Consider the following 25,673-nt stretch of genomic DNA (forward strand, 5'->3'; position numbering starts at 1 on the left):
TAACGAATTTTTCTCCTTTATTAACACTAAATCTCCTAGTATTAACGCATCATCAGATAAGACGGGCTTAGTACAGTATTCAAGATTCAAGACAAAAAGGGATTCAGTACGCACATTGAACACAGAAAACCATAAGCCTTGGCGGTCTGTATAGAGCAAATGTGTACAGGAAAACACCGGCATCCCAGGGTGAACAGCGGAAACTTTCGTCCAAGAGCGGGCGCTCAGAATTCAATGTTTGTACGGTGAGTAAAAGCAAATGTTAAAAAGAACTCAATTCCGCCCAGGATCGCATGCACAGGTACATATTTGCGCCGAAGAATTCTTCGTTACGTGCCGTCAACCATGGTGCTTTCCAAGTGGGCAGCTGTGGCCGTAAAATATACCCCGCGGATACCGGTTATTCTGTTCTTCGGCTACTGAGAACAGTGTAAAAAGGATCTCTGCATGCTTACAGACACTTCGCCCTGGTTGGGCTCAACGGTACGTGTGGCCGCCTCCTGCCCCATATCATCTAATACCATCAGACAGCGAGCCATATGGGATAAGGAAGTTTTCACCTATTTTCTGCACCTATGCTTTCTTCACGAAATGCACGTTTTCTGACTTTTCTGATAGAAGGAAGAATCGCTCGAAAAACCTCAGGTCATCGCTGATGGTGTTTACGCTGTCCTCGAGCCGCACTAATTCTACACTAGCAAAAAAAAATTAAAAAAAGGTTATAACCACGCACCCTAAACAGGGGTTCCAGTTTCACATCTAAGCCCTGTTCGCTGTGTTGAGTACAATTCTACGCAGGACATATAAAGCAAAGAGTAGGTAGATACGTGAATAATAGATCACTCAATGAAATCACAACGCTTTCGCCTATTCAGTTGCTGTCAGTTACATGCATGTTAAGATCGATATCACTTGAAAGACAGATAAAAACACTCAAGCTCGATATCACGACACAGATTGAAAGGATGAGAGCCCTCAGGTAGTGTGGGACGCGCTCTGCGAATAAAGAGCTCCGCGGCCCGGGGCCACCCATGGTGTCAGCAAGGGCCCATGGGCCGCCGACATTCAGATAGGGGCCCCCGAGCGTTTCCAGGGCCGCACACAGCGCGACAAGGCCGGGACAGCGGCTGCCCCGCATTCCCAAGCAGCACACAGCTCTGACCCACGGCGTTGACCTAGAGGAGAGAAGAGAATTCGCGCCCGGGGGCCGCGCTCACGCGTGGCCGGCCCCGAGTGCGCCGGCCTTGAGCCCGGGAACCTCGCGGAGGACGCAAGGCCGCCCACCAGAACCAAAGCACAGTGAGCGAGTGAGTGCACACGCATACAGTCCCGCGGCCAGGATTTGCGCTCTGCCGCTCAACCGGTGGCGAAACTGGTTAGAGCATAGTCGCTCGATAAAAGACGTGTGCCCTGGTCTTCGGTCAAGGCTCAAAAATACGCCAGGTTTGGATGCATCCGTAGCTCAATCGCTCGTACGAGACGCAGCCCAACTCAATAGCTGCGAGAAGGGTGGGCAAACGACCCCACGGACTTTGGCCGCACATCAACTCGAAACGTCGTACGTGAACTTTCTGTCAACCTAACCGGATGGCCCTTTAAAGACCTCCTCTCAGTCAGAGGCGCACATAAACACTCATTGCAGTATCGCATCAACTACAATTTAAGTCAGACTCGTGTGAGAAACGGATGTCTCATATAAGATGGAATTCAGAACTGCGTTCATTTCCAAATCGAGCCATGCACGCGAGCACAATTTCCAGCAGTGCCGCGATTTCCACAACAGTGAAGGTCAGATTAAGGGCAATGTTTTTACTACATTGAGTTATGTATGTATTTTTGTTTGCATAAGTATACACAATTGTTTTATAAATACGTTATGGTGTACGGACCCCGTCAAGCCGCTTCTGTTGGCTTTTTGTCCGCGCTCCTGACATCTGAATTATGGTCCGTAGTAATAGTATCTGTATTTCGATGTCGAATAAACTTGACTTGAAGCGCCAGTGATTTTTTTCCCCTTGAAAGCAGCTATGTTTCTAAAAATTAAGTAACCTGAAACTGGTTAACATACAATGCTACACTAAGGCAAGAAAAGCAACTTAGAGCACGCTTATAACACTGAAACTATATCATCAGCGCTGTCCGTTCATATCACTTGCACACATACGTATCGGAATTGGTGATTTTTTAAGACGACAGTCTTCCAATTAAACCCGAAATGTCTATCTGTCTGTATATTTGTCTGACTGTACCTCCATTCAGCCTTCAGGCTAAAAGTGAAAATGATACCTGTACGACAGGTTTATATAGGCAAAACTTTTCCACACCACTAAATCTGAAACACACTTCGTGTACTTGTCAACACTATTAAGGAAAAATAAGAAATTAGGCATATTTCAGGCAATACGTCAATACATGAGCGGTATTCGTAGTGACATCTTAATTATACATGCGTGGCTACGTTATTTTTGCGATATAAAAAAAAATACGCGTTGAAAAGAATGTTTTGCCCCGAAAATACAACGAGCGCTCACGCGAGCCTAGACTTCGTGGCAGTGTCATAAATTCAACAGTAACAAAAGGTCCCAGTACATGCAGCGAGCAGTGGAAAGCGGGAAAATTAAATTGACTTTCGCAATCCTCCTTTGTGCTTATCGCGGGAGAGGAGAGGCATTTACGTGGCAGGGGCAGCAAACGATTATCGTATTTTGACGACACTTGCAACGAAAGTGGGCAGATACGCGGCCAATTTTTTTCATGTGTGCCACCTGCTGGTCGACGAACTGTGGGTAGTGCATGTTGGTAGCGCTGGGTGTGCGCGAGCGCACTTGCACGAGTGTGTGTTTTAAGGAGCACTTCTACTTTGCCAGTTAAAGATGTAATAAATATGTAAACGGCCAGTTTAATCAACCAAGGTTTTTCAGCATTTACTGTAAATTCGGAAAACTAAGTCACCTCTTTTGAAATGCAGAGCGCTAAGAACGAACGAACACAAAAAAGACACCGCGCAGCCCGCCGCACACTGCACTGTGTGGTGCGTCTTTGTTTGTCCCGTTCTTTAGCGCTCTGCATTCTAATCATGTCAGACCAAGCAGCCCCCCAGATTGCTCTGATTACCCCTTCTGGCAAACCGCCAGCATCCCGATAACCTCGACAACCACCAAACGATTGCTATAGGCGCCGAACTTCGCCTCGAGGAAAGCACCCTGATCAAACATGGAGGAAAGGTAAGAGTCAAAGTAGGTTGCGAGCATTAATCAGGGTAAAAGTAAGCAGTACTGGCGGATCAATGACGGGACTCACGCCTCAGGTGCATCGATGGCCCGAATAAGCAACAAAGCTGTACGAACGTGTCGCCTCATAAAAAGAAAAAGAAAGGGGGCGTCGCGGGGAATATCCCCCCCCCCCCCCCCGCACTGACCCGGCCGACCGTAGGAAAATGGGCTGGGAGAAACACCGAGCTGCGACCATCCGCGGGTATAAATGTGCACACGCGCGACATGCGACCACGCGGCCGGTCAGAGGATGGACGCATGCACCAGCGCCGTCGGCGGAGCGCGAACTTGGCCTCGATAACGCCGACACGGTACCTGCAGTGGGCACAGCGGGGTCGGACGACAGCCTTCGCAGAAATTGGGCGCCGCCAATAATTGTGAGACGCGACGGGAAGAAGCGCGTGTGTCACCTCGAGGAGAACACGCCCCCTGCGCCCGAGGGGGACCCCTCGCGGCAATGGGGACCAGGATACTCTTATCGGCGAAAGCCGATATATTGAACGGCCCCTATTGCCCAGCATAAGTTGGGGGAGGGGGGAAGACCTGCACACATTCCAATATTTCGATTCGTTACGAACAAATGCATAGTAAAATACATATACAGAGCAACTAATCAATGTCTGTCCCAACTTAGCACAAGGCGCGTATAGCGCTGTGAGACTATGTACATGTATACATGCATATGTATGTACTATATGTGCGCGTGTGCGTGCGCGTGTGTGTGTGTAACGCAGGAGACATGGCAGCCAACGAACCAACACCTTTACTGGCAACTTCTTCCTCGTCCACCATTATCGCACCGCACCGTTTGTTGGTGGCTAGTCTCCCATACCGGCCAACTCCACTGCACCCTTCCTATGCGGGATCACCCCTACTTCCGATTCGGTCTACGCTCTCGACGCGTGCTTTTCTTCCCTTTCTTTCGTACACAAATTTAAAAATAATGGTAATTAACTAATCGTAGTAAAAAAATAACAACCGTAAACATTCCCCTATGCCTTCCTTGGTGTTGTAGACTGCCGGTCTTCATTTCTGTTTCTCAACGAGCCCGCCCCCCCCCCCCCCCACACGCATATTATATATACATATATACTTAACGTATTAAAGGCGATTATTTCCCTTCAAGATTTTATTGTGACCAATGCTTCCGCGTGGAAGCCGAAACGTTAATTTATTTTTAAACTCGAAATACCTTGTGGTCGGCGTACTGGTGTTTCTTCTTCAAAATGCATCCCGACCAGACGGCAGACGGGCTTCCGTCATACCATTGACTTCACATATATGCGTGTGTGTACACATACACAGACGTTCACGTAGACGACATGAGCGCAAGGTGTCCTATCAAAACACCCAACTTTCCTTACGCCCTATCGGTTCTCGAAAGTGGCACTTCGTAAAAATACCACGCTACCTCTTAATTATAGGGCGAACAAACGCACATTCAAGCACATTGTTCCCAGAGCTCATGATTTCATGCTGCAGTACTCTGGCACATGCCGGAAGCCCTGTGTCTGCATTGGCTGCGGTCTGCTGAGGTCATAATTGTCCATACAGGCCCACCCACCGCATCCATCCATTTGCATCCACCCACTGCAGAATGAAGTCAACGAGTACCAGAGATAGAGCACAGCCATACTGACTTTTTATTTCAAACTGTGGTTAATTCTTTTGACATTAATGCTCCCCGCAGGATTTTGAAGATCGCAATGTTACGTGATCCGATTAACTCCACCCTTCCAAGTTCATTGATTGATTTATTGATTGGTGTTGCTGCTCTTCCTCCAGTTTTAGTGCAGACAGCCACCTCACTCGATTCAAGAGTCGGCCGCGGCCTTGTCCGCAAGTTTGGCTACAAAGAGCTAGTCGCAGGAGCGGAAATTTAGCCGAGAGATACGAGAACGACACATTGATTACTGCCCTTGGTTACACAGACAGACGAGAAAAGCAAAGACGAAGATTTCGAAATGCCGGACTGTCTACACAACCCCTTTTTTGTGTTGTGTAGACAGGGTTGCCGACCAGGGCTGTGCAGCAGGGTTTGACTCCTCAAGGGTAACGGTGAAGCCGCACTAAGCAGCCTCTCAGCTACGAAGATTCATATCAGTGCCAGGATATAAAAAAAACTTTATAGAAGAGAGAAAAAGCATCTGCCAAGTAGTGAAACGTTAAACCTAAGTGTTTCCTTTTTTAAAGGATTGATGATTTTTTTTTTAAATTTTCCCTCGGACGTAGTCTGTTGTGTACAAGTGCACTACGCCACGAGGCATCGGTATCAATTTCAATCCCATAACGGACCTTAACTTTGCCATGCGAGGCGAAGTTGATGTGAGGTCAAAGATGCGACCTGCTCGGTGGATGAGACAGAAGGTTTTCCCTTTAGCCGAAGTTGATTGAAGTTGAGGCTTGTAGGTTAAAGCGAGATTAATTACCAGGGCGCTTTCCTTGCGTCCTTTCCTTCCTGTAAGTTACAATGATTGAAGTAATTGGCCGATCGCCCCGGATTCCCGTAAACACGGTTTGCTACTTTCGTAATTGGCATGCCCGTTGACCTGCAGAGGTGCAATTGTGTCCTCTCATTACCAGGGCCATGGTCCCTTTCCATTCACGTCGTTTTCGTTTTTTTTTTCGTTATCTTCTCATTCATGACATTGACGTCCACCCACGGAGGGGGATTATTTCCATCTTTCATTTCCTTTCTCTTTGCGGCCTTGTAAGCCTTATACATTGTAAGCCTTAGCCTAAGCGTGCTTTTTTAATTCTACAATCAGCATGTTCGAATTATCCCTACAGGCCTCAATATTTTCTCTAACACACGTTTTTAAGTCAAAGGCGGTTTACTAGGTCCAACTTTTGTTTGCAGAAGTCAAGGGCCGGGTATGCTGCAGGTGATGCGTGTTGTGCTGGCATTCTGTAGGATCTGGGTTCAAATTCCAGATTCATGTTATTTTCTTTACTTTTATTCTGTTCGCGCTGCCGGCCATTTTCCGGACCATCTTTAGGTCACGCCGGATTTTTGCTTAATGGGGCTTTCGCATTAAAATAAACCCAGGTGCGATAAATTCCGGTCAAAGAGCACCAGCCCAGGTGGTCGGCATGAACGCGTACGTATACATCGCCCTCCGCCATGGCATGTGGGTCGGGGACGCCTCTGCTAGGGGTCTTGTAGTTTTCAGCCCACAAAATCCAAACGTTGAGGGTACTCTGAGGGTACTCGGTGCTTCTCGGGACCCCCTGAAGCTTGGCAATTCATCCCATCTGGGTATTCAATATTGGGGTCTCAGCACCCAGCTGTCTCCAAGCCAATTGTTCTAATCGAGAAACGTATTTGCGTCGTAAAACAGTAGTGTACAAGCCAAAGTTCACCGGATAATACACGTTTAGTGCACATTTTTGAACGGCTTCAAGTTCAACGCGACATTTAGACGCGCCATCTCAACGCATAAAAGACTGGAAAACAGGGAGTCTGGTCGCTGTGCGTGCCTGAAAATGAATATCCAATCGCCATGAGATGTTAGGAATACACCAGCGCCAGAGACTTAGCCGGCTGATAAGCGCGTCATCAACGTTCACTCGCGACGGGATTCGTACGTGCGCAGGAAACGAGGCCAGAAGCGAAGTTCGGCCGTGTAGCTTCGAGAGATATGCAATGCGTGACGGCAGTCAATCTGGGCGCGCGCACGTTCCGAGTGGCGGGGAGCTGAGCAACATCGTCGCACACAAGGTGACGGACTGCGGCAGCGTCGTCTGGCACGCCAGCAGGCACCGGGCGGCCACGAGTATCAGAAGCCCAGCCGCCGCCAAGCGCGACGTCTGTCAATCACACCGGCCAGACACGCAGGGGGACATCGACTTCGGCTCTGCACCGTATCCCAATTAAAAGGTCCTCGCGAACGCAGCGCCAGTCACGTGCGACCCCATCTGTCCACGTGCACAAAGGGGCCCGGGGCGTCCGTGGAAGAGGAGCATGCTGACGGGCGGTAACCAGTTCGTCTTCCGCTCCAAAATGTCACTCCACGTCCGCCCACACAAAGCTGGGCATTTTTACTTTCATACTGCTAACCGCCGGAGCAGAATGTTTGTTCGCATGCCGATGCGTCGCTGTTTGAAGCCACCTCACCAAGCGGCAATCATATAATATAAAAAAATATAAATGGTAGGTTCGGTGATTTACTTATACTAGTTCGTGATTACGAATTATAGGTGCTAAGATGAAAGCATGGAACTGGCCTTATTTATCTCAATGTGCCTGATACCATTTGCCCCTTCAAGTTCTGAAAATCGAAGCGACGAACGCTGGATCGCACGAGAAACGAAGTGGATGCAGGGGTATGGGACAAGAGGTCAATGATTCAAAGGCAAGGAATCGATTGAGAGGGGCTGCGGCGGGGTAGAAAGAGTTTGCGATGGGAAAACAGCGACTAATGGTGACGTGACCAGACAGCATTCGAGGCTGAGCAAGCTTCTGCAGTCGAGTTATGGCGCTTCGACTGCACACCAAGAAACATTAGTTAACACAAAGGAGACAGAAAATAGCCAGCAGTATTGAATGAACTTGTACGTACGTATAGCCCGAAGAAAACCCGATTACTCCCCCCCCCCCTCTTACACCTCAAAGGTTGCCCCCAAAAGAAAATATCTTAACCGCCTCGACCCACGGTTCTGACCACACTTTTTTCGCAGGAGAGAAGGACTAAGTAACCTATCACTAGGTCAAATAAGCAGAGTGTGAGAAACCCGTCGGCTAGCCGCACATCAACACGGTTCAGTCGCGGCATCCCTGCCACCATATATACCTCCCCTTGGAGACAAGTAGCCACACAACCGGGAAAGCGATCATAAACTCGCCTGCGCATACCGCCAAAAGCGACATGACCCAAATATCACCGCTAAGGGCTATTTACGTTCACTCGTCCCCTTAATATTCCTTCTTAACGATGGCACAGTTTGGAAGCTGGGGCTGCGCCATTAAGTTGTTCTCGGCTCTTAGGCAAAAGTACAGTAAAAGCCTCCTTGCTCGAAAAAGTACAAACAATAACTGAACCGCGTTCTAATTATTAGCGCAAGAACTACAAACTGACACTATTTTTTCGACTACCGCGCTTCGGCAAGTTGATTGAAAAAGTTACGGGGGATGCTTCGAACGTTTAAAGAATATGAATGCGGAAGCCTAGTTGTACCTCCTGTGATCCCTTTGCGACACGGCGTGTACACCCGACTTTTACGGGCATTTTTGTGAGTTACAGTCGTGATCATCCCCAGTTGAACCGCTCAGCCAGCGTTCGTATTTCTCGCCGTAGAGCGGGAAATGCGAATGCTGGCTGAGCGGTTCGAGTGGGGTTCAAGAACACCTACGGAGCGGTTCAAGGACACCTACTTGACACGCCAAATGCTCGGCGCCTCAAGTAGGTGTTCTTGGTTTTACGTTTTCTATCTATTTAAAACGTTTATTAAAGCAAAACGGTAGCTGTTACCTTAATATATAAGGGCTACAGATCCCAATAATGTGTATAAGTTTTCTATTCTACCAATAGTTAGGAAACGGTGGTCACGTTTACGATAGCGTGTTTACATACACAAGCAGTTTTTAAAGACGATAGTCTTTCTTGGGCTACTTAAACCCAGAAATTTTGGTCTGTCTGTATGTCTGTCCGTCTGTCTGTCTGTGACTCGATTCAGCCACCCGGCCAAAGCAAAAGAATGCCTGCGCAATAGTCTTATATAGTCACAGCTAAATCTACCCGTCTTGGTCCGGTGTAATGTTCAAACTTGCCAACATTGTAGAAGAACGAGCAGGCCAGCCAAACAACACACCCCCATCAATGTGGTCACCCAGGACGGAATGCCGATAACACAAGTCCCAACGATCAGAGTGCTCGGGTTGCACATACAAGACTCGCACCACAACAACGTCACAGTGCAGAAACTCCACGCCAAGCTCACGATGGCCACTCGACTCCTCCGGAAAGTGGCCACGCGATACCAAGGCATGAGAGAAGATAGTCTACTTAGACTCACCCAATCCTTTGCACTAAGTCACATCGCTTACGTGGCATCCTTCCACAACTGGAAGGCGGCCGAAAAGCTAAAGATAGATGCAATGATCAGACGAACCTACAAGACAGCACTGGGACTATACGCCCACACCAATACGGACCGCATGCTCGCACTAGGAGTACATAATACGACAGACGAAATCGCAGAAGCCCAAAGCACAGCTCAGTATCACAGACTGTCCCAGACCAGGACAGGGCGAGCAATACTACAAAGAGTCGGACTCAATACACCTACAACGGCTCCAAAGAAAGCAACTCCGCTACCCCGGACTCTCGCCCAACGCCTACGGATTCCCCCCTTACCTAAGCACATGCACCCACAGGCTCATCAAGAGAGACGGTCGGCGAGAGCCACGGCCTTTACGAAGTGGCACGTCAAAGACCCACACGCCTACTACGTGGACATAGCACAATACCCCCAACAACCAGATACGTATGTAGCAGCCGTCCTCGCATCCGACACTGGGATACTCCAAACATCTGGAAGCATACAGTGCAAGACACCCACACAAGCCGAAGAGCTGGCCATTGCACTGGCACTTACGCTTCCGAAATGCCGCACGGTCCTCAGCGACTCGAAAACGGCCATACTCAACTTCGCTACAAACAACGTCAGTAATACAACTGCCAGAATATGCTCCACAATATCATCAGGCCCCAACATTACCATCAAGTGGTTCCCCGCACACGCTGGGCAGTTAGACACAGGACCGAACCGGAATGAAGAGGCAGACATGGAGGCACACGCGCTAACCAGCCGCGGGTCCCCACCCCGCCCCTCGATTCACCCGGCACCTCGGTCCAATGACGATGAATACTCCATCACCTCCTACGGAGACATTCTCCAGTGGTACAGAACAAATAGATGCCTCTTCCCACCCCCCCATCGAGACCTCACCCGCAAGGAAGCTACTACACTACGACAAATACAAGCACAGGCTATATGGACACCCGTACTGGCACGACACATATGCCCCGCCGTATATACAACAGACATCTGTCAACAATGTCAACAAGCAAGAGCCACCCAGAGACACTTGCTCTGGAACTGCACTCCCCCAGACCGACTAGACGAAGCAATGCCTCCTGCCATGCGCAGCAAGATCACAAGCCAAGACCCTGGAGACCAAAGAGACGTGGTCCAGCACGTGCTGGACATCCTGGCGAGACAGCAGCCGAAAACGTCACCCTCACGGGTTGGCATGAGTAGGCTGCCGCCCCAGGCTGTCTAGCACGCTCGTCTCACCCCACCCCCCATCCCATGCCGGACTGTCAATAAAGTTGTTTCTCTCTTGAAGAAGAACAAGACATTACGCAAATATGAGACAACAAATCAATACAGAAGTGATATTTGCAGTGTTCTTTTATAAAAATTCAAACATGCTTGACTTTTGCGAAATTAAATGCTTCATCAACTGCAGAAAAAGAATTCACTCCGCCGTCGCCTGCTGTCGCCCGCGCCACTATAGCTCCTGGCGCCATTGTAAGAAATCAACCAGCAACAGTTACGCGAGGTTCCACTAGATAGTTTCCACGTTCTGCTTGCAACGCACGTGGAGTAGGGAAACGCGGTTCTATAAACGTTGCAGGAGGGTGCCTCGATTAACGCACGTCTTCGCCGTACGGAAGCGTTCGCATCGAGACACCCGGTTTGGAGCAGTGGAACGCACAAAATTTAAAATGATTTAAGCAAACATTTGGCGTCTTTACCCTGGGAGGAGCGCGACGCAAGAGGAACAACATGAGAGGTGAGCGGTAAAGCGAAGGGAGGCATTTACTTCGCAAAAGCCGATAAAGACTATCGTGTTTTGACGTCATTTGCAACGAAAGGAGCAGATACGCGGCCAATTTTTTTCTGACAGCTACATCATAATGCGTGTCGCGAAGGGCTATGGCGCATCCAAAACGTTCTACGGTCTGTCGCCCTTTCCCAGAACCCATTTCCAGCGCTGCTGTCTCCCTTTCCTGGCGCGCTCCAATTTTATGAGCGATTCTGCGTATTTTCTGTACCTCACGCGTTGCACGAAGCGTAGAGATCTAAGACTTTCGCCTTAATACACGCCGTCAACCGATTTACACGCCGTCAACCAATTTAGATCTCTAAAACACTCGGCGATACACTTACTCGGCGTAAATTAGTCGATGCACATTGGGCGGATTCCACATTTTGCACTTAGCAGGACGTTGGTTCTATACAATAGTCAACGTCCCAAACAACGATTCCTTGCACGAACTGGAGACGTGTGATGCTTCAGCTGCAACGCGGGAACGCGTGGACTTAATGTCAGCCAGCAGAGTGATCAGCACTATTATGGGCACCTACACAGCCGAGACTTGCTATCGAAGTTATCGGCGACGAGTACACATTGCTCTGCCGGCTGGCCTTAGCGGCTTGTAATCCCAGCCACGGCCAGTCGATGAACCTGTCCGTCTATCATCCAGGGGCCGTGTCCCACCTCGAAGCACGCAAATGTATATGCATGATACCTAGCAATATATGATCAAGCATTCCGACGTTGCAACAGACCCGCCCCAAACATATGAGCGAATGCTCACTGATTGGCCTGGACAAATGGCCAATCATACGGGAGTAAAACATATATCTGATTAGTTTTGATAATATCTAGTAATTAAGTTTACAGGATCGAAACCAAACACTCAAAATGTACGTTTACATATACAATAAAACTAAAGATATAAAGCCTTATTAGTAATGTCGCAGCGGGCAGCAAAAGTAGTTGAAAAGCGCAAATTCCATAATAGGCAAGCCTTGCGTACACAAAAACACCTCAGTTCAACACGCAAAGCACAGCAACGTCGGAGTGATCGGATCAGTAGTTCGGTCGGCGATTAAACGCGCGCGCACACACAAAAAATACAGATCATGATGATGTTAGGTTTTCCTGGCGCAATGACGTGTAATAGGGTCACTAAATAAGCTACGCTCAAGAGTGCCGCCAATTCGTGCACCCAGAAGCGTCTGGGGGCCATTTTGTTTCTGGCTTGCAGTGTTGCCATCTCCCAACGAAACCGCCGCCGGTTGTGACGGGCAGAGTGTGACCGGCCGCTCTTGCGTCCGCGCAGCAGAGAGAGCGAGAGGAGAGGGGCGCCCAGAAACAAAACGGCTGCGCCCATATGTAAACAAATATCACGCGGTGCCGACCGACCAATGAAAATCCTGGCGGAACATAACAATGACAGAAAAGAGTGCCGGTACTCTAAAAACCTTTATTTAGTGACGCCAGCGTGTAAGGCCCAAAAGCGCAAATGCCGCGATGTGCGACTCATTCAGGGCCACTTTTACAACTGGAGGTGATGCATAAAAAGATTAAAGGAATTAAAACTAGCTGGTACAGAGGGCCAAGTAAAAACAAATGTCAGTACGATGCGAATATACTACAGGTCGATGGTGAGATGGCAATGAAATGGACCCAGCCATTGTCCTGGCCATGGCTCAGGGCTATTGAAGAGGAATGAATGATCTGTCACGGCTTCAAACCTAAGCGAGTGACTGGGCTTATGGATGACCCTTATGGACGACACATTTTAAGGAATCAATGTCTGACAGGTACCTAAGAACGCGTTTAAAAGCAAACATTGGCTCATAAGACGAAAAATGCAATGGGTGTTGAGGTATCCTGTATGCAAATAATACTGGAAAGCGGCGTTTCCGTTGTGGTGCAAGCACTCTGCGTTCAACCGGCACGTGAAGGACGGAGAACAGCCCTACACATCTCAAGCAGCGTGGCTGTTCCGCACCCTTTAACGGGTGTGCGTGAGTAGCGTGTGTATGCCGTATACTCCCAGTCCACATTCGTCTTTGAGAGATCAGTCTCGTCCCTCTTCGTCTCGTCTCTCCTTCGGTGTTGCGTCCCTTTTTCGCTGGTTTCCCATTCGTCGATATGTACCAAGTGGACCAGCAAGCTGCACTTCTTGAGAGATCAGTTTACCTACATTAGCTTTTATCATGTGCAATTTGCTCGCTGTCTGCCTATCCCAGTATTCCTGCCAATGGTCAAGCAGTCTCTTCCGTTTGTAGGATTCAATATGCTCGTAGGGAACGCATGCGATATCTAACACCTTGTTTGTTGTACCCCTGCTACACGGGCGTTTGAAATGACATTCGCGTAAATGGCCTTCGAACTTTCAAAGGTCATACATTTGAAATTTCAAAGGCCATTTGATTGGCATGTCACTTCAAACGCACGCGTGTAGCAGGGGTATTAGACCGAAGACCAGAAGGCACAACATTCCCGTCCGCTTTCCTCGTTCCGGAAATACCACTGTATCCCGGAATACCCAACAGACTGATTTACGGTGACTGCTTGTGTGCTAAGCACAACAGTTTTAGAACACGATTAAAGACTGGATTTCTTTTTGGAACTTGCCAGTGGACAAAGCCTGCACTGCACTTTGAGAACCAATGAATATCACTGATCCTTGGACTTTGCCCTGGATTATATATTCTACGGTCATGGCAAAAACGTGCGTTTCAGCAGAGAAAATGGATGTGGGCATAGTTTTAAAGACGATAGCCTTTCTTGGGCTACTTAAACCCAGAAATTTTGGTCCGTCCATCCGTCCGTCCGTCCGTCCGTCCGTCCGTCCGTGATTCGATTTAGCCACCCGGCCAATGTGAAACGAAGTCTGCGCAACAGTCATATAGACTCACAGCGAAATCTACATGTCTAAGTCCGGTTTATATGTTCCTACTTGTGAACATTGTTGAACAAGAACAAGACATTACGCAAATATAAGACAGAAAATTAATACACAAGGGATATTTACGGTGTTCCTTTACAAAAAATTCATAGACGCTTGTTTTTCGCGAAATGAATACTACATCTACTGCAGAAAAAAAAAATTTACACTGTCGCCGGCTGTCGCCCGCGCCACTATAGCTTCTGGCGGCATTTTAAAGGGACCCTGCAACACTTCGTTCAAATTTTTCTGAAATCTTAAATGCTTGCAGAACGTATTCATCCAACACACCCAGTACTTAGATTAGGGGGTCGCAAATTACCTCAACCAAAAATTGCTGCTTTATGCCCATCAGATACCTTGTAAGCTCGCTCAAAAGATTTTTCTCTCTTTTCCGGTCTTCACGTTCTTCGACGGCTCGATTTACGTCACAAAGGCCATGTAGCGGCTGTTGGCCGGTTTTCCTCCAGTTGCAGCAATGAACGCTTTTCGATACCAACTTTAAAATAAACCCTCAAAAACAAAGGAGAGATGCAGGGCGTATCTGGTGCGACCAGCAAATCACGCAGTGCCGCTCCGTGCTGGCGATAACTATAGCTTTCACAGTGCTTCCAGACGCGAAGGAGAGTGAAAGCGCTTATGGAGAGTGTTGCAGGGTCCCTTTAAGAATTCAACCGGCAACAGTTACGAAGGTCTTGGGGCGCACGTGGACTAGGGAAACGCGGTTCTAAACGTTGAAGTAGGGCGCCTCGATTCACGCGCGTCTCCGCCGTACGGCAGCGCTAGCATCGAGACACCCGGCCTGGAGCAGTGGAACGCGGTAAATTTAAATTGACTTGAGCAAACCTTCAGCGTATTTACCTTGGGAGGAGCTCGACGCAAGAGGAACAACATGAGAGGCGAGAGAGGCGAGCGGGAAAGCGAAGGGAAGCATTTACTTGGCAAATGTCGACAAAGACTATCGTCTTTTGTTGACATTTGCGAAGAAAGGAGCAGATACGCGGCCATTTTTTTGACACAGAGAAGTTGGTACCATATACAGCACATGATGATACATCTGTGAGACTAGGAGGCATCTGTGTACAACTCAGTCGCTGTGTGCTTGTTTTGAAGGTGCAAAAAGTGCTGCATCAGTAATTGCATTGGCGCTGTTTTCTTGTCAATCACCATTTAACGACAAAAAAGAAGCTGGGCGTAGATTGCGCGGAGAAACGAAGTCAACAAAACTGCTTTTCTGAACACCAGCGATTGATACTCGAAGGTCGGTGGCTGATGTGACCACTGGCCTTAGCCATTGCAGGTTACTTTTTAAAAAGCTTAAGAGCCCGGCTGTCTAGACTTCTGCTGGGATGAGAGCATAAGTTAGTACGGTGGTTGTTCTCGCTGCCTCTAGCAACCAATTGGCTTCTACATACAGGCTTAAGGTAGGGCTTATCCGGAATGCTCCGGTAGCCAGTCGTAGGCCCAAGTGGTATACTGGTTCTAACATCTTTAGTGCTGTTTTTGAGGCAGACTGATAAACGAGGCATCCATAATCGATGCGCAAGCTCATAACGTCATTGGACAAGGCCAACAGGCACTTCGTGTCAGTGCCCCATGGATGACGGGTGCCACAGGACTTTCTGAATCTTGACTGCGTCCAAATTTTTTTCTAAGCCGCTTGAGGTGTGGGCTGAACGAGAGTTTGTAATACGGCGTGACACCTACTACGAACTTATGCTCCTTATTCACAGCTATGGGTGTTTCCTTGAGCTTAATAACGGGATCTGGGCTAATACCACGCCGTCTAGAGAAAACTACAGATGTGCTCTAGTCTGGATTAAAACAAAGACCATTTTCATGCGCTCATTTCGCAGTTGGATCTGCCTCTCACAAATAGACATATTAAAAGATTTAAAGGCGATGTGAACATCGTCAAGTAGATGATAGAACGAAGCAGTGAAATTTTTAAGAAGTTCATCTCAACAATAAAAAGTGCAGCTCAGAATCCCACCCTGTGGCACTCCATTTCCTTGAATAAACTTTTTGGATAGGTCATTTCCAACCGTTGCCTGAAACGTCCGCTCCGACAGGTAGTATTTTAAGCTGTTCAGCATGTTTCCCCGAATACTAAGGCGCCGCAGACCAGAAAGAATACCATAACGCCTTGCTGTGTCGTCGGCTTTGTGGAGGTCAAAGAAAGCTGATGCACAAAAAGACTGGCCACAGTTTTGGTGACACCTGTGGAATAACGCTTGTATGCAGCTAACGCATGGTTGCGTTGGCGTTTTGCACGCATGCCTATAAAAGCGGAGCTGGCTTAGGCCCCATATGACATGCATGCATTTCTATCAGCGTCGTTTCAAATCAAAGGTGCGTCAAATTAAGCACTACGACTCTGGCACTACCGAGCCTCGTACCTTATCCCCGGCGACTGGTTGAACGGCAATGCATGCACGGCAAGTTCCGCGAAGAACCACTTGCGACCGCCGCGACCAGGCAACGGAATAAGCGGAGTATAAAAGGCTGAGAAGCTTCACATGCGAGCCTCCGCAGAGCTGGATCCGTCACAGGTAATCACTTATGCTCACGCCACGTCCAAAAATGGCAGGTTAACCATTGCCCTGCTGCCTGACCATTCGATTCGCGTCGTACACCCTGCCGCAGAACGAGATTCAACGGTCAGCAAAGTTGTGCCCGGCGCGAGACCACGCGGAAAGCTGGACCAGGGCTGGACCAAAACAGCCTTAATGCAGCTATGCTGGACTGTGCGTTGCAAAATATGATCCGGCATACTAAAGCTTGACTTAGGGCTAGTTGGGTACACATGACACCTTAGGAAACAGCGCGAAAAACTTGGACTTGGAAACAAAAAAACTTGAAAACAGCGCTCGGGACTGTTTTCCCTCTCTGTGTCCAAGTTTTTCGCGCTGTTTCCTAAGGTGTCATGATCCGGCATAAACGCCTAGTGGAGCACCACGCGGCCTTTTTTTTTTTTTTTTTTTTCCCTGTTTGAGCTTAGCCAGCGCCGCCGCTGCAGTTACAATCCGGACAGCCCGGTGAACTTCGCTAAAGTGAGTAAAGAATGGAGGAATGCGAGCAGTCCCGTGGGCAGCGCAAAGTAAAGGCAAAGAGACATCGCGGCTGCTCACCCCAGCCGACGCAGTAGGAGGAGGCGGCCTGGAGCTGCAGCCAGGACAGCGTCCGGCCGCCGGCCAGGCTCCCGAGAGGGGCCATGGGCACCGGCGGGAAGGCAGCCACGAGGCCCGTCGTCATGGGGCGCGCACGCTCCACGCCGCTCACGCAGCACGGCGGCCGGCCATCGATCCCCAAGCACCGATCACGACTGCGGCCCGCGGCCGAGCGCGAACCTGACTACACGGCGCGAGCACCTACCTCAGCGCCACCTGAACCGCGGCCGATCGAAGTTCGCCAACAAACAGGAGCGGCCGTGCCCAGGTACGAATGAGCGCACAAGAACCCGCACATATGCGTGCCGAGCTAAAACCATGGAATACTCAAGCGAAGGATCACACCCATTGTTTAACGGAACGTCGGTGATATAAATCTGAACGGCCAGAATTTCTCAAGTTCCCAAATACCACATTATGTGACGGATCAAATTTTTGTAAAATGCCCCCGAATGTTCCGCCGTCACAAATTACGGGTCGAATTACCGAAGTTTTTCACTTCGTAACACAGCGGTCATGGTAAATTTAGCCATGGGCAATTTCAGTGGAAATTTTTTTGATTACTGAGGTCTAAATATGGCAGTATGCACACGTACACAGTCCCACATTCTTAAGCTTAACTCGTTTCTACAGATGTGTGCACACTGTCGTATTTAACCCTCAGTAACTAGAAAAGTTCTCAGCGAAATACAGCCATATTTCGGCGGTAGAAACATAGCGCACTGTCAAAGCGTGTGCAAAATGTTATAACTTTGCAATAAGCCATGTGAATGCTTTTTGGGAGACTTTCATTGTTTTAGCCTCTCAAGCCCACAGGTGAAGAAACATATTTGGCTCAAACCAACTTAGTTCCTCCACGCAGCCAATTGGTATGACTTCTAAGCATGCAGCAAATCTCGGTATGTTTACGTCGCATAAACAATTTCCTAATTATTCACGAATGCAGGCGCAAGTGAAGCAAAATTTATTTTTTTGTGCGTGAACTTCCATTACCGAGTTTTCTCCAAGCTCTAATATTAATCAAACACACCCAGCCCATTCGTGGGCGCGGCGTAGCGACCGAAGCCACACCCACCCATGGCGTCGACTTTGTCGATGGCGTAGCGTCATAGCCACGACGTCATTTCACGCCCGCTAGCAGCGACAAGAACTTGACCCCAGACAAGAATGAAGTCCTCAGGTCACCGTGAGCCAATGGTGCCACAGTCGCGGGGGTGTTCCGTCCGAACTGGGGTCCATCTTGTCCGAGCCGAGAGGAGCGGCCAAGACGACACGATTTTCCCACGGGAGCCTTCTTCATACAGCGCGAAAACGCAGTCGATGACAACTGACACAACTTAAACGTCTAAAACGCACTCGAGAATGCTCGCTCTTGACACGCTGAATTGCGATGATTTCTTATAAGCGCCCGCCGTGCACATTCAACCAAGCTGTAAACAAAAGCCATACTTGATGGCCGGGAGCAGGGCGCGTTCCGTTCGCAACAGTTAACCCCTTTGCTTAGTTGGTTTGTGCTTGCGCAAAGCTGCACTGGGTAAGCCCTCAAGCCACATAGCAAACAATTCAGTGGAAGAACAGAAAACCGAGAAAAACGGACTGCTATGCGCCGGGCGTGGCCAACAGCCAGGCTGGGGATTTCAAAGTAGTAGCACAGAACAGGGAGGATTTTAGAGAAGCAAAGGTCTAGCTTTGCCTGTAGTGCCAGAAAAAGCGTAGTGGCGGCGTCGTGAACTACCCAGTACGCCCGCTTGATGGCGCTGTAAACACGGCTTTGTAAACATGGCGGATGCTTTTTGCACAGGCCGCTTGAGCTCCTTAATAACATGGCTGCCCTCGCACGGCGGCCGCCGGCTCGCTGCTCCATGGCCGGACTCGACTCTCCTCCCGCGCGCGAAAGGAGCGTCGAGTTCGGCCGTGGCTGCTCCTGCTGGTTCCTGGCTGGCACGCTGGCCGCGTGTTTACTTGCGCCGCGCTAGTTCAGTGATGTTACGCCAGGTGACCAGATGGCCTCGACTGGCACAGACCACAGTGAGCAGCAAGTGAGAACAAATCGTTTATTGACATCCGCAAGTTTACAGAGGCCAGGACATCATTTCATTTCGATCGCTGCAATTGTACGTCGCTTTCGTGACAACATTTTTCTTTGCCATAACAACTCGTTCACTTGCGCTAAGATTTCGAACGAAGGGCACAAATGAAGTATTGACGGCGACAACGGTTTCCTTTGCACCGTCTTTCTAGCGGAGTGCATAACACTCACCTTGTGTTGGAAGAATCAAATATTCTGGCCTCGACAGCTGCCTTCCGATGCGGAATTTCCCACATTTGTCACTCCACAAGCACTCAATTCCCGTGTTTTGCCAGTCCTCTCAACAACTGATGGACGCAAAAGCACATAACAGCAATAACAGTCACGAAACCAGTGCTCCGCGCACATAGAAACGGTGGGCCGTTGCAGCGGTTTCAATTTGAATTGGCGGCTTTGTGGTTGCGAATTCAGAAACGAGGTGGTGCACCAGTCGGCTGTTCGTAAAAAGTTGCGTACATTTTTGCTCAACAGATGTTTGATGCGGAACTTGTTAATAGTATTTTTAAATAACACATTGTAAGCGAACTGTGTGGGCTCTTTGAGTCACGGAATGAATGTTTTGTATTCTATACCAAAAGTAACTTTTTGCTTGCGCCGTCTGGTGGGCTTGATGGTCGAAAACAGCGCTTTAGGTTGGTCAAGTGGGGCGTCGATTTTTACGCCGCCTATAGGGAAACCAGGGAACGTCCAAGCTTGAGAGGCCTGGTAGTAGTATGGTTATCTAGTTTATGCTAGCGAATGAGTATTGCAGATTGATTCCAGATGGCGCTGCATGAGGATGATATCGCAAGCCGTACTTTATCAAAGGATACGGCGCGCTGAATATGCCAGGCATGCTGCGCGCGATTGTGCCGGTTTCGCTCGAGGTGTATCGGATGCTTCACTATCACTACTTTCACTACCCAAGTGGCTGAAAACTCGGGAGTAGGCAGAACTCGGGCCTTCTGGAATACCGCCCCTGGCTATGAACTCCGGGAATGCGAGACTGGAACCTTAAGGAAGCGACCAAGAGGTGGCTTCATCTTGTCCTACAGCTACGGGCAAGTCATGCATTTCCAGGGCTCGTTTAACAGCCCCATTTGTACGGCATAGCAGTCGTACTAAGCCTCAAACGCCAGTCAGGAAAGTGGAAGGGCTTCCATAGCCGAAAGTACCGTTTGGCACGGACACTTTGTCGGCGCGAAGGGTTGAAACAGGATATTTATTTGGAGACAAAGAGCTAAGGGGTAGAATAACAAAGGAATTCAAATAGCCAAGAAGGACGGACCGACTTATACTCAGCAAAGTTAGATCTTTGCAGACAGATTTGCAGCTTGACCCGAGAAGATAGATTCACAGCTTGAATCTGAGATGGAAGATGTTCCGTTTTAGCCAATGTACGACCGGCGAAGGTTTACAGTATACGTAATGCGGCAAACAAGAACTGAATCCACAAAGCAAGGGGCTATTTGACCAACGAAAATGGCGCACGCCTGGCGCCACGTAAAAAAAAAAAGGCTCCGTACGTACACACGCACGCCACGATGCAGCGTCACCATGTCCCAATCCTCCCTAACTACGCAGGGGATGCTCCTTGCTGACAAGGGGAATAGTATTACGATCCTCTTATCCAATCCTCCTAAGCCAGGCGACGGTATCTCGCCAAGGAGCGGAACGAGGCTCTGCCAAAGATGGACACCAGACCCCATTGGAGCAACGGGACCCTTCCTCTGCTCAGATGGGACTGTTGTCCAGTGGGATGGGAAGCGGAATCATGACCATCCGTTTCACAACGGCGTACCATGCTCATTTCAAGCTGGATTGACAAGGATCACAGTAAGCCTGCTCGTACTCGTCCAGAAAGGAGACCCGCACGCAGCGCACGTATACACGCTAAGGAGCGCCTGGGATTGTTTGACAAGTACACCTAATACCCCTGTCACAAAGGCACTTTCAATCCGGATTGAAGCGAAGCGCGATTGAATTTTCGAGCGCGCTGGACGCATCGCCGGTGCTACACAGCACGTTTTAATCCCGATTGAGAAGTTGCACCGGTTGCACTCACGTACGCCAGATGGCGCCAAAAATTTATTTCGCGGCCGGCGCCTGGTAACTTTGTGCGGTCGCAGGTATACGTAACTATATAAATATTATCGCAAATTTATTTGCATCAAGTTATTTGATACAATTTGTGGCTTTAGTTGAGGCTGTTAGCTTGTGTACCATTACTCAGCGGGGACAAGTGTATCACCTCTTTCGTCCGATTGCGCTTGGAAGCCTCAATCACGCTTGGGGAACCAGGATTGAGTTCGAGCGGGATCGGGCTCGAACTCGGTTGAGATTGGCGACTAGCAGCGCCCGATCCGGACTGAGCTCGATCCGTTCGACTCAATCGCGACTGAAAGTGCCCGTGTGACAGGGGTGCAAGTAACGCTCCTTGCAGCGTCAAAGCACCCCAGCTTCGCGTCCTGTGCTCCACCCCGTTACTCTGAAAGGAAAGGGCCGATTTTTGCGGAGGCAATCATGAAGTCGCGCAAGTATACCCTTCACGGCCATCAATGCCCATTTTCGAATCCGGACGCCATGGCGAGCTCTCTCTTCGCACGCACGGAACCCACTTGCGACCACAATAAGCAACAAGTCAGTCACGAAACGTTGCAGGGGGAGGGAAGAAGGCAGTTCCCGCGCGACCATGCCACAATAAACGCACTTGTGAGGCGGGCAAAGGCGAGCACCGTCGTATCTGGGACGGCGCCATCTCGTTCGCTGCCAGCACGCGGCGTCCATTGCCGACACGTCCGCGAGGGCTGTCGGCAACTCCCGAGAAGTGCATGGTCGCACCTCGATGATCCTGGTGCGAAACACCGTTATCTTGCGGGGAGCACAAAGCTAATGGGCCGGGCAAAGCGTCCGCGACCACAAGGCGTTCCCTCTTGCGAAAGCGCCGAGGAGTCCCGTATGGACAGAGCTCTTCCGCCTCATTCACGGCGGAGAGTGCGCGCGCCAAGCCGGCGATTCGGTATTCGCAGACGTGTGGAAATGGCCAGGGATGAATTCTCACCCTCGCAAAGTCCATCAAACAGCCCCATGCGCGAATGTGCGCCACACAAAAGGCGAACGCCGCGGTGTGCCGCTGGCAATCACAAGTCCGGCCTCGAGGAACAGGAAGTGCGCAATGCTTGCGGACAAAACCCGATAATGCCCACCCGACACGAACTGAACGTAAGATCGAGTAAACGATCCCTGCCATCGAAATACTTTCACTCAACGCAGTTTTTTTTTTCCCCCCAAATTTCCCTGCATGCGACGCTCGAAAGGAAGAATAACGTATGCGAAGCTTTGCAGGCGCACAGCAGGCCCCAGGCAAGGAACTACTATAACCAGACTTTAGATACCTGATACAAATTTAAACCTGCATGTGGTCCTCTTCTGTTCGTTTTTGTTGTATGTACGGTGAAGACAATCGGATCTACCTTGCTGTTTGTTCTTTGCGCATAGTGAAGAGAAGACGTGTGGGAGTCAGTATTATACCATAACGTTCAAGCTGCTTCTGAAACGTGTGATAGAATGTTTAAAGTATTCGATTATAATTTATTCATCAGCGTGTAATATTTAGGCGCGATGAACATGGGGGAAAATACGGTCAAGCTCGCTAAAAATGGGGGCAGTGCTACTACCTAAGAGAATCATATTTATAAATTGAGCTGCTCTTTGGTCACTGCGTCCTATTTGCTCAACGGCGTTGCTCGATATCTTCGACAGTTAACGTGCGACTTGTTCTCGTGTACTACAAGTGCATTCTATTGCACGTCCACTTCAATATTCACAGGAGGATTCTGGTCGACACTTCTGACCCTACAACACTTTCAACTTTCTTTTTCTAAATCTGAAATGCTTTCAGCGCGTAGTCGACAAGCGCATCCAGTACTTAGGGTAACACCTCAGCCAAAAGTTACAGCTCTACGCCCATAAGATAACTTAAAAGCAGGCCCATTATATGTCCCTCTTTCCTGTTCTTCGCGTTGTTTGCCCGCTCGAATGACGTCATTCGAGCGATGTCGCGGCTATGAGCCCGATTCCTTTCACATCAATAAACGCATTCGATATCCGCTGTAAAAACAACCGCAATAAAAGCAGTGCACAAACTGGAAGGCATGCTGCGACAAGCAAATAACGCAGAGTCACTCCACACCCCAGGTTTGGAGGAAGACCTTGAGGAGCTCCCAGGTTTCGGACCGGGAGCTAGTCACCTCCCGAGGCCTCCAGGTCGCAGAGGCCCTGAGCGCAACCACCGCCGCCCCATAAAGGGGAACTTTTTGAATAAATGTTATTTCTCTCTCTATCTCTCCCTCTTTGTGCTGGCAACTACTACAGCTTTCGCAGTGCTTCCAGTCAAGAAGGAAAGAGTGAAAGCGTCCATCGGCAGTGTTGCAAGGCTCCCTTCAATCCATGTGTAATGTAACTTTTTTTAACCCCGCACATAACCATCTTCTAGGAAAGTTAATTTGATAATGCTCGACATTAGCATCGCCTTCGTGGGGCTTCCCGTTACCGCTAGGGGGGAGGGGGGGGTGGAGCAGTCGTGGTGACCTGCTGTTGACGCGCGGCGGCCTTGGCACCGGCGCCAATGCCACACACATCGGCAACGTCACCGACGCTGGCCCATAGACTTCGCAGAAGGCGCTCCCACGCAGCGTCCTACACCTACCTAGCCGCGGCGGCGGCCCCGCCTGGCAGAAGAGTTCGTAGCAGCGGTGGTTTCCCCAAGTACGGGGAACGACGAGGAGAAACACTGCAGGGGCCAGCGCGCTCAGTGGACAGAAGGGCGCATGCGCTCACCGGGCACTCCTACGTACCAATTCTAGTTCGAAAAAGACGTCACGGCCACGCCTAGGGCCCATTCACGACAGGCCAGAAAGCTGGGCCTCCTCCGGTGCCATGCGTCTTTTTAAACTCGCAACATTAGGTGGTTAGAGAGTTGAGTTTTCGAGATACAAACACGCGCGGTCGTAAAGGAACTCTGCGACCACGCGGTACTGTGCGAACGGATTTCACACAGATGCATTATGGGAAACTTTGTATTCTCTGTAAACCGGACTGCATGGGCCTTGTGCGTCGCCAAACTTGCGTAATGCGCGACTGCACAGATGCACGACTATGATTGAGTACGTCATCTCCCCGTGAGGCCCTTGTCGCCGCCCCATCACCAGTCCCACACTGTCAGTCAGTCAAGAAAGTGAACACGGCTTGCCATAAAATGGTTCGTTGAGTCAAGCCTCATACAGCTCGCCCAGCGATCTCTACTATATACAGCCTGAAGACCACCGGCCCGACCTTGAAGATGAGTGCGGGGATCTTTCATACCCAATCGCAGCGTACCCCTAGTTTCAGCTAGCATCGCAGCCGCACATGCGCGACAGTACTATAACCCCCCTTTCATAGGTGAACTGTTGGGCCGCATTGTTCGCGAATATAACGTGCGCGCGGCAAGTGTGCTAGCGAAAAAAATATATCTCGAGCTACCAAGCCTGAAGAACAAGGTCAAAATAAATGTTTCCCGGAGTTTTCTACGAGGCCCCACGCGTAGATTGCAATAAGGTCTACATAGGGCAGTTTAGCGATTTTCAGCTGCGACTTAAGGTACGCTATGGGGGGGAAAAAACACGCTCTCACTGAACATTCACAGTCAACGGCCCATGGCATTGATTGGGCAAGGCATGCAACATAAGGAATTCGTAAAGAAGGGCGGGAAAATAGGAAAGGCGAGGAGGTTAACTAGCGAAACCTCGTTACCTACTTTACACGTGGTAAATGTACAAGGGGTGGAAAAAACAGGGATAGAGATAAAAGAAATAAGAAGTAAAAAGTAAAAATAAGATTATAATCAACGCACCCTACACTAAAGAAAAACGTCACAAGCATTACACCTGGAATCGTTAATCATTCTAACTACCTATCGCAAACTAAATCACAGCGAACACTCCCCCCGATTACGCAAGACGCTTCCCCGCACCGCACTCATTCCACTGTAATCGAAGTCCCTGTGCTCGGAGCCGAAACATAAAATAACGTTTTCATTCCCTGTGGCCGGTTCCCTACGGTGCTTCAATGAGCCCGAGCGGACGGGTGTCCGCCAAACCGTTCTCCCCCACAGAATGCCTGAAGGATAAGTCACCGTACACGATAAGGCAATCCTGTGGTTCACTTTCCTCACAAAGCACTCGAGTGACCAATTCAGGCTGCCAGCAAACGAATTCGATGAATGACATACGTACCCTTTGACTCAAAAAACTGCCACCTGCGCTGTGGCAATCCGCAACTGCAGGACGTCGCGTTTGAATTGCGTGATGCAACAGCGCACAGCGAACTTTTGAGTCACATCGTTTGCTCGACATCATCATTCGGCGAC

The 25,673-nt window shown here is 49.5% G+C and overlaps 2 protein-coding genes across 5 annotated transcripts in view; one reads left to right on the forward strand and one right to left on the reverse strand.

The window, feature by feature from the left end:
• Window positions 1-25,673, reverse strand: part of Kat80 (katanin p80) — a 259,184-nt gene that overhangs the window by 187,678 nt on the left and 45,833 nt on the right. The window lies entirely within an intron of this gene.
• Window positions 9,244-10,610, forward strand: LOC144172282 (uncharacterized). Its single transcript, XM_077701034.1, has one exon. The coding sequence runs from the start codon at window positions 9,259-9,261 to the stop codon at window positions 10,555-10,557; it is 1,299 nt and encodes a 432-aa protein (XP_077557160.1). The 5' UTR covers window positions 9,244-9,258; the 3' UTR covers window positions 10,558-10,610.

Source organism: Haemaphysalis longicornis, unplaced genomic scaffold (assembly GCF_048455015.1).
Source record: "Haemaphysalis longicornis isolate Haplotype H1 unplaced genomic scaffold, Haemaphysalis longicornis Haplotype H1 scaffold_1, whole genome shotgun sequence".
In the NCBI taxonomy this organism is placed as follows: Eukaryota; Metazoa; Arthropoda; class Arachnida; order Ixodida; family Ixodidae; genus Haemaphysalis; species Haemaphysalis longicornis.

What these genes read in the sequence shown, in the direction of transcription:
- LOC144172282 (XM_077701034.1), top strand. Translation starts at nt 9,259, where the DNA reads ATGAGAGAAGATAGTCTACTTAGACTCACCCAATCCTTTGCACTAAGT.